This window comes from Artemia sp. Qi Xiang Cuo, chromosome 6 (assembly GCF_049724085.1).
Source record: "Artemia sp. Qi Xiang Cuo chromosome 6, ASM4972408v1, whole genome shotgun sequence".
NCBI lineage: Eukaryota > Metazoa > Arthropoda > Branchiopoda > Anostraca > Artemiidae > Artemia > Artemia sp. Qi Xiang Cuo.
In genome coordinates this window covers 1,286,454-1,296,685 of record NC_142799.1, presented here as the reverse complement: position 1 = coordinate 1,296,685, position 10,232 = coordinate 1,286,454, and the positions used below count along the sequence as shown (strand labels likewise).

At 37.0% G+C, this 10,232-nt stretch overlaps 1 protein-coding gene across 1 annotated transcript in view; it reads left to right on the top strand.

The window, feature by feature from the left end:
• The first annotated feature begins 2,251 nt into the window (after positions 1-2,251).
• Parp1 (Poly-(ADP-ribose) polymerase) overlaps positions 2,252-10,232 on the top strand; it is a 142,362-nt gene continuing 134,381 nt past the window's right edge. Inside the window, exon 1 of the mRNA XM_089090451.1 lies at positions 2,252-2,390. Coding sequence (XP_088946577.1) covers positions 2,277-2,390 — 114 coding nt within the window. The 5' untranslated portion in view covers positions 2,252-2,276. The remainder of the gene's footprint in view (positions 2,391-10,232) is intronic.

Here is a 10,232-nt window from a genome sequence, read left to right as displayed (position 1 = left end):
CCTCCTCTGGACTGATTCTAGAGCTGCTTGGTCTGTCTTATTGATTGGGCGTGCGATACACATTCCAAACTCTAGCCTTGGTCGAACTAGACTCTTGTATAGCTTGGTCATAACAGTTGGAGATCTGCTAGTGAACGTCCTTTTGATTAAGCCAAGAGTCTGATTAGCCTTCGCAATAGTCACTTGTTCATGAATATGAAATTTCAATTCGTTGTCTACCAGGACACCAAGATCTCTCTCCGCGTGGCTGCTGGAAATGGCATTTCGGGACCCATCCCTACAATCCATATGGTACTGAGTATGTGGGTTTTTCTTCCCAAGGTGGAGAGTCTTGCATTTTGATGCGTTGAATTCAAGCCTCCAAATATTAGTCCAGTGAGTGAATGTATCGAGGTCCAGTTGGATCGACTTAATATTCTCCGCTGTGTCTGCACGACCGATAAGTTTCAAGTCATCAGCGTAGAGGCTTACTTTGTTGTTTAGGATTTTTGGCACGTCATTTATATATATATTAAATAAAGTCGGACTCAAAACTGTTTCCCTGGGGGACACCACTTCCAACAGCGGCCACCTCGGAGAAAAACGTCCTTCCATCCTCGCCAAATACTTTAACCGTCTGTTTCCTATCTCTTAAGAACTGCATCACCCACTCAACCACACCACCACTCACCCCAATAGCTTGGAGCTTGATTCGAAGTCTTTTATGGCAGACTTTGTCAAACGTCTTTGTCAAATCGAGTAGTATGATGTCGACTGGGAACCCCTGGTCAAGAAGATCGGTGATATAATTATAAGAATCAATCAAGTTTGTTTCAACCGACCGACCAGACCTAAAGCCATGCTGATTTGATGAGAATAGTTTATTGGTTGTCAAGTGTTTCAGGATTGCAGTGTTAACAATCGCTTCTAGTAGCTTCCCGACTGCAGAGGTGACACTGATTGGCCGGTAATTGCTTGCGTCCTCTTTGCTGCCACCCTTATGTATGGGGGTTATGTGGGCCGTCGCCAATTCTGCGAGATACACTTTTCATCAAGGGATTTCTGAAAAAGGTGAGTGAGCGGGCCTGATAGTTCAACATGCAATTCTTTAAGAAGCCTTGGGTGTACACCATCAGGGTCCACCGACTTCTATGGATTCATCTTTTTTCGGCGAGCCTCTACATCTCCCCTTTGGACTGTAATCGGGGGCTGAGGGGTTATGCTGGTATAGGTGGGGGGGGGGCTCTGGAAGAGGGGCATTATCAGGTGGAGTAAATACAGATGAATTTAGTCGAATTTTGTCGAGGTTCTGTCTCAATAAATCTTTGGAAACTCTCACTAAATAAATTTTCGTCGGGTCTTTAGTGGTTCTATACCATAAAATAACACCCTGCGTCGAACGTACCAGACAGATCTCCGTAACCTGCACACATCAATCCAACCTCAGTGGGAGGACATACTTGCAGCAGCACACCGGCAGGAAGATTGGCGGCTCCTTCTTGATGTCCTGGGTGCCTCTGGAGTCACAGGCGGATCTAAGGTCTAAGATAATACCATAAAATACCGTATTGCGTGCTTTATACTATTTGTATATCATTACGTGCACTGGAATTCGGAATAATAATTATCAAAGTTTTCTGCCTGAAAGTTTTTAATAGTTTGAGATCGTTTTAAGATTACTTTTAAAATGATGCTGGGCAATGAAGAAAAATTATCGCTTCACAGCTTCATTATTTTTATTTCTTGAAAGTGTAAGAAAAATACATATAGATCTAAAATTAAATAATTCCTTGCTGTAATCTGACTCATAATATTTTTAATAAGCCTTGGCAATTATACATTTAGTAGCATTCAGCTTTTAAAGCAGAAAATAATACCTTGGTCTATGTGTTAGTCTGTGTCTTCATTATAGATTTTTCAGGCAAAGTCGCCTCTGCTTTTTAACTTTTTCAGGCAGCTCCAGTCAGTATTGATACTTTTTAAGGCTCAAAAAGGCAAATCAGGAGCATTTGAAGTCGCCTTTTCAAGGAAAGTTTTGTTATTCGATCATTGAAATTTTTTTTTACCAACTTCGCCTGAAAAAGCCATAAGAAAGACAGGATTTACTGGAATAATCAAAAGAAGTTTTTTAGGAAATGACAAAATATTTCACCTAAAATTACGAAGCACGACCAGTGATCTTTAGAATTTGTAATTTGGCTCTGAGCCATTTCTTAATCCTTATAAATGTTTCATTTGGCAATCTGAAAATTTATTTGCTCTAAATTCAAACCGAATATTGAAACGTGATTTGCACAATGGCTGATGACTTGAATTTTCGAGCTGAATATGCTAAAAGTAGCAGAGCTTCTTGCCGTATGTGCAAGAGTGGAATTCAGGAAGGGTCTCTTCGATTGGCTGTCATGATTCAAGTAATATGAATTTCTATAGTAGTGTAGATCTATTGAGTCTATACACTGTATTGGCTAAGCTTGCTGTAGGTGATTGGGAACCCTCGCTCCTCTAAAAAACGCAGAATAGCCAATTAAAATTAGTTAGAGACTGAAAAACCTCTTCCTAGCAAATTCATCTGTTGTAATTTGGTATAGGAAAAGAAAACAGTAATGGCTACAGACTGCTGCAGTTTTGTAGGTACAGCAATCTAGGGTAAGGTTTACATTAACAGACTTTTCAGGTAGCTAAGAAATAAACTTATCTATATAGTCAGAATTCCATCCAAATTTAACATTTAGGCCTATTTGTCTTGGAAACACATTTTGGTAAATATTTACCAAATCATATTATTGAGTTACAACTAAAGTGAATATAGCCTACCACTTGATGCCTTTTTTATGCTGTTTACACATATAATTATAATTTTTGTCAGAAATGAATTTTAGCCCCCACCCCTATATAGGCTATAGCCTACCAATTCAGGGTATATATTTGCACATTAGGGGGGTGGGGGGAAAGTTCAAACTTACCTCTCATTTATATCAGAAATAAAATTATTTTCATCTGTTGTCAAAAATTTAATTGCATATCAGATGGTGCTATCTAGGCTATAGTTGAAAATTTACCTACCAACCACAAACTTAGCAAAGATGTTGCACCCATTCAACACAAATCTAAAGCAAAGCAGAGATAGCATGGGAAATGTACAGGCAGGAGAGTCCAAGCATGTAGAGAGTGCTGTGTACTTCAAGGTGGTGACCACTGTATACTGATGATATCCATTGTTTAGAACAACAACAGAATCAAAAGGCCAAGAAATAACTGGTACTTGACGTGTGTAGTAAGTACAGAGTATTCAGCACTTATGCCAACCCTGAGACCTTACTCTCCTGATAATCCTGTGGACCACCTTCCCCTGAATAGTTCCCCTCCCATGCTAAAACCTGTAATGCTGAATGCCAAAACATATCTTCCAAACCTGATTCTTTGCAACACCCAGTCCCTAACCAACCAGTTTGATGAATTAGAACTTGTCTTGCACATAAACTTAGCACCATTAGCAGTAATTACTGAATGCTGGGATATGAAAACCAAAACAGGTGTAATCAAAGGATATCTGAACTTTTCTAATACCAGACGCAATAGAAAGCATAACCAACCTGGAGGTTGTATACAAATCTATTGCTGCAAAGACTTACCATGCAAACAACTTGGTATCCCCTCAGATTTGTGCCACAAGACAATCTGGCTCTGGTGCAAGCCAAAGGGGCTACCAAGGACTTACTCATGCATCATATTAGCAGCAGTATACTATCCAGAAGGTGCACATAATAGGTGAGAATTTGTGACATATCTGGAATATCAAGTTGACAGTTTTCAGAAACAGTACAACAATCCAGCATTTATCATAGCAGGAGACTTCAACTTAACCAACAAAAAATGGATGTCACATCTGTTGGACCTTAAACAAGTTGTCAATGTTCCCACTCATGAAAGTGGAAGCATACTGGACCTTATACTGACAAATCTCAAAGTGTACTATGAACCGCCATTTTCCTTAGGACCACTTGCAAAATCTGATCACAACATTTTATGCTGGGAGTTGAAGAACAGAAACTGTATACCTAAACCAAAAAAGACTAGAAAACTGTACAGACCAGAGAGTGAAAGCTCCATACAAGCCTTTGGCAGATGGATTACAAACTTCAATTTTGATGCAATCTGTGCTATAACTGACATCAATGAAAAGGTCAAGACACTATATTTGACTCTGCAACAAAAATCCAGGGAATTCTTTCCTGTCAAAATGCACTTGGTCTGTGAAACAAATAAGCCATGGCTAAACTCAGAGCTCAAAATAATGATAAAAAAAAACAATGCAATCTCCATGCCATAGGAGAAGTATCAGAAGGGACCAAGTTGAGAAACAAAATCATTTCCTGCGCATATCTAGGAAAAGGTATATATGGGAAAAAGTAGCTCCACTCCTCAAGTCAGGTTCCCACAAGTGGCATGACATAGTAAAAAGGCTTACTGGAAAACAGAAAGGGACTGAAGTACAAATTAGCAACATAGATGGGAATTTAATCAGAGCCTCAGATGTTCACAAGTTTTTTACACAAATTTGCACTTCTGACCCCACCATAAGTGATGAATAGATGAGTAATATCATCAACAGTTGTAGTGCTGATGATATTGTAGAAGTGTCTGAAATATTAGTCTTCCATGAAATCAAATGACTATGTAACAACTGTGCCACATACCCAGGTGAACTCTGTGAAGCTACTGAAAGAGTACTCAACTTTTCTAGCCAAACCCTTGGCATCAATCATAAATAAGAGTTTCTCAGAACAATCATTTCCAAAATTGTGGAAAGCTGCCTATGTGTGGGTCATTCCAAAAGTAAAGCCCCAGTCCTGTGACCAGCTGAGACCTATATCCATAACTCCCAACTTGGCTAAAGTGGCTGAAGGTTTTATCCACCATGCCCTATTACAACAGATTGCACCTTCAATAGACACTTACCAGTATGGCTGTATACAAGGCAGTAGCACGGCAATATACCTAGGGCAGATTTACCATTTGATAGTTGAGTGGCTGAAAAGCCCAAACAGTGTTATCAATTTACTTTTTGCAGACTACAGGAAAGCATTTGACCTTATAGAGCACCTCATTGCACTGGCAAATCTAAAACAGATGGAAGCTGGAAAGAACTTGCTGCTATTAGTGAGAGATTTTCTGCAAGGGTGATGGCAATTGGTATATCTGTTATTTGCTGATGATATCTGCTCTGAGTGGACCAAACTTATTTGTGGCTGTCCCCAAGGAACAAAACTAGCTGCCCTTTTATTCCTTGCAGTCATCAATAAAATCCTTTCAGAATTTGAGGAGTGTTTCAAGTTCATTGACAACTTGTCTTTGCTTCTCAAATACATAATACAAAACGCAGTAGCAAAACAGCAGTTCAAACCAACACTTTTTTCAGACTTTGTTAACCAGTGTAAATCTAATAGTATGCTACTGAACAAGCAGAAATTGAAAGTTCTATGCTTTAACCTGCTCAAACAAGATATTACAATACCAGATGTTCCCTTTCCAACTGTTTTATCTGCAACAATACTAGGCTTGACTTTTATAAGCAATTGCTTGTTTAAACTGCATATAGACAATATTGTGTGCAAAGGACACTACTCAATCCAAAGTCTAACAAGTATGTGAAGGCTGGGTTTCTCAGATTGTCAGCTTTTACTAACTTACATGACATACATCAGGCTAATCCTTGAATATTGTTGTCCTGTCTGGGGTCCCAAAGCACAAAACACTGCCTACATGTCAGAGGAACTAGAAGAAGTTCAAAAACGTGCTACTAAAATAATTCTTGGACCTAGGTATGAGAGTTACAAGCATGCCCTTGTGGTTATGAGCTTGCCCACTTTGTTTGCCAAAAGACATGATTTGATAATGAGATTCAGGAAATCACTCATGTCAAACAAGAAACATCACTCAATTCTTCCTCCAACTGCACTGACCCCCAAACTCACCAGGCATCAGAACAGACTACAACCCGTCAAGTGCTGAATGAACAGATTTGCAAATTCCTTCATACCATATTTTGTTAATGTATTAAATAGGTGATATTTTTTTTCTTAAATGACTGTAAAAATAGCATAATTTAGCATTCAGTTTTGTCTGCTACAAAAGCTATTTGATTAAACGAATACGAATATGAATCATCCTTCAAAGCCATGGACAGGCATTCACAGTTCAATGAGGTAACACCAAAATTGTATTGAATATTATTGCCTGTCTGAATTCATTTTGGTGAGGTCATAATTTATTCCAAGTGAGCTCTTGACCTGAGTTAACTTTAAGAGGATTATAAATTGATACTAATTGCTTTGAATTTGACCTATATTTCAATATTCATTAATTTAGTGCTTTTTCTTGAATTAATACAGCAACTTTTTAATTTGTTTGGCAATTGCAATAGTAATGAAAAGTACTGACAAAACGCCTGAACTTGTATATTCTCCAGTGCTGAATTTTATTCAAAGCAATTTTTTAAGTGGAATTGAGGAGGATGTTATCAAAAGACATGGTATGGAGTTTTTTGACGTGAACATAGTCAAAGAAGCTAAAAGTTTATTGTGGCAAATAAGTACACCTGAATTGGATTGCCCAGTACACAAGGGGAACAATGCACTTTCTGGTCATTTTAGTGACATTATTTATCTGTTAAGTTCTCTTGACAGTAGCAACACTTTTGTACCTATGTTTGTGATAAAGCGACCTACTGAAGTGCCATGTCTCCCTGCCACTGCTTATACTTCTTTACTCTAAGTTTAATGAGCTGCAATAAGTGGTTGTTGAAGTGTCATGGAAACTTGACAATTATCAGTTGAATTTTCCTCAACTACCCAAACCTACCCCAGCAATTGACACTCATGCAAAAGTTATTGTCTTCAAAGTGCCTTCAGATATGTCTGACCTGATTAAAGGCAAAACAATTCTTGATCAAATAGCTGGGCATGATAAAGCATGAAATCTGTTAATGACAGATGGTATGTCAATATTGATAAATCTGCAGCTGAAGATTTTTGTACATCAGTTCAGAACTTTATTGCCAGAGCAACAGTTAAAGTACAATCCAAGCACTTTTTTGGGATTCTCAGAGGTTTCCCAGTTGATGTCAACCTTTCAGTTATTAATAGACTGCAAGGTATAAAAAGTGCAAATTTATTGGGCCAGACTCTGTCAGTCAAGCTTGAATTTGAAGACTCCTTCACTCAGTCTGCTTATTTCAAAGAAGGAATGTTGGATATGAATTTATTTTAATTCACAAATTTAAGGAAATACCTAAATACTGTTTCAAATGCTGGTTATATGATCACTTTCTAAGTGCTTGCCAGTAATGTCCTGAAATGTGCTAGATGTGCTGGGCCACATCTTTCTACTAAGGATAGTCCTTGTAGTGCTGCTCTCAAGTGTGCTAACTGTGGTAAAAATTATGCTTCTTATAGTCTGTCCTGCCCAGTATCTAAGGAACTAATGTTGTGCTCCCTAATTTTGCAATGTCTTTGAAGTTTTCAACAATATTGTTTAATATTAATGATACTAAGGATAAGGACTTTGTTATTGATGAGCTCTACAATGATTTTGATTTGGTCTGTCTATAGGAACATCTTCTTACAGACATTAGCATTAACCTTTTGCATTGGAGCCCTCATCATGATTTGTCTTTTACTACTGCTGAAACCACAAGAGGCCACCCATCCAGTGGGCTAGCTTGTGTTTTTAAGCACAATTGATATTGGGTTATCTGGTGACTTTTTAATTTGATGAGTTTTTTTGGCTGTTTGTATGGGCACTAAATTTTTTATTAATTCTTATCTACCTTATGATGATTGTTCTGCCAGATCAATGACTAGATATGCTAAAGCTTACAACACATTGAAGTTTTTAATGGAAAAATTCTTTCTATTTCTTTAGATTATATGATCATTGGTGACCTCAATACAGATATAAATCATTCGTCAGTGAGAAGTGATATGTTATTAGATTGTCTTCCATCTTATCATATTATACCCAAAACTTATTCATTTTCTTACATTCACCATCTAGGCAGTAAGAGCAATATTGACCACATTATTTGTTCATCTAATATTACTACATCAATAGTGTTTGTATGTGTTGAAGAACAAGACTTAAACCATCTCCCTATTTCATTTACTCTTATGCTTAATATAAACCTTGCAAGTATTTGTAAAGTACCAGTCTTCAAAACGGTTTGAAAAAAGTAATTGGAAGAAAGCTGATGTCCGTCTCTATATGTTTACACTAACAAACCTGCTGTCTGCCATACAAGTTCCCTATCATCTGCTCCAGTGCTCTATACCAGTGAATCGCAAAAAGGACCTGGATTGCTATTATAATCAAATAATTAAATGTCTAAAAGATACTGAGGCAGTTATAGTGCCATTGCAACGTGGTAGATGTGGTATGCAAAAACGTATTTGGTCTTTAAATCCTGATTTAAAAACTTTGAAAAATAAAGCAAAGCTTTGGTTAAAAGTATGGAATGAATGTGATAGACTGTCTTCTGGAATTGTATCTGACCTTAAGCATAAGATGCATAGTGAATATAAAAAATATCTTAAGTCAATGCATTATTGTGGTATGGATTTTCCAGTTTCAAAGAGAAAATGGAAAAAAGTTATTAATTCTGAGTCAATTAGAAGTGAAATACCAAGTAGTGTTTGTCTTCCTGGATCTGCTTGGCATGGCCATTACTCGTCTATTTTTTCTAATGTTAATTACCGTGTGCATTCAATGTATACTCATTCTCTTTCTGCTATTTTTAGAACCTCCCTATCCCAACGTCTTTGTTTTCCCATTTTTCTTTCATCTGTAGTTGAAGCAATTAAGAAACTTAAATCAGATAATGTTGATAATACTGGTATATCTAGATTTCACCTTTTATTAAATTGCACCCCCCTTATTGACCATCTACACCTACTTTTTCAGATTTGTATTTGTACTTATAGTGTACTGAAGAGTTTTTTGTGTGGTATTGTTTTTTCAATTTTAAAGAGGGGAAATTCTCCTTTAATTTGCTGTTCTTCCCAACCTATTACTGTCTCTTGCACTTTTAATAAAGTTCTTGAGCATGTATTACTACCTTTTGTGACTAATAATATGCTTGAGAGAGATAACCAGTTCGAATTTAAGCCCGGAGTAGGTTATCAGCATGCACATTGTGTATTATCTTCTTTGTTCCTTGAGAATTTTTCTAAGGGAAAGAGTATATATCTGTGCTTTAGATCTAACAAAAGCTCTTGATATTGTATGTCATAGTCAGCTTTTTTCTGCTCTTCATGGTTGTGGTGTCAATCTATCGGTTATAATGCTTCTTCGTTACTGGTACTCTAATTCTTTTCTTCAGCTGAAGTCGGTGCCAGCTTCTCTTATTAAAGTGAAAAGAGGTTTAAGGCAAGGTGGAGTTTTATCTCCAACCCTATTTAATTTATGTATTTCAGGAGTTCTGGCAAAGATATTGGATACCTATCTCTCTGGTTTTTCTGATGTTTCATACCTTGCCTATGCTGATGACCTGCTTCTTATAAGCCGTACTAAAACTGGTCTATCTAATGTGGTTTCATGTGTTGCTACTTCTTTTTCAGACATGGGCCTTTCTCTTAATGTAGATAAATGTAAATATCTTTCTTTTAACAACAATTCTAGTACTCTCCTTTGTTGTAGTGGCTTCACTATCCCTCTTGTAGGTTCTCTTTGATGGCTCGGTATTTCTATTACTAATAGTTTTCCAACCTTGCACCAGTGCACAGTCTCCAATATTAATTAGAAAATTCAATTAGGACATGCTAAGATTGTTGCCAATAAAGGTAAATGTAATAAACTTGCGTTGGCCAAGCTCTACTCAACTTTTTGCGGCCATTCAACTCTTTTTGCTTCTGGAATTTTTCCCCTTCTTAAGAAAAAAGAGTTAAATAGAATCTGGATAATTTATTTTAGATTTTGTAAATTTTTGTTGTATCTTCCACCTCGGACTAAAAACCGGGTAATTATTATCAAATTTCTTGTTCCCGATATTATTATAAAACTGGAAGCACTACACAGAAAGCTTTCAAATACCGCTTGTTTACGTTTTTCTCTGCACCATCACCTTATCAGGTTTTCAGTCGTAAGTTATTTTTCCTTAATTTGTTTGTTTGTTTTTCTCTCTTTGGGTACTCCACATTTTTTAGTATTGTAAAGAGTGAGTAAAAAATCTAATAATGATAACAATTACGACAGCTTGT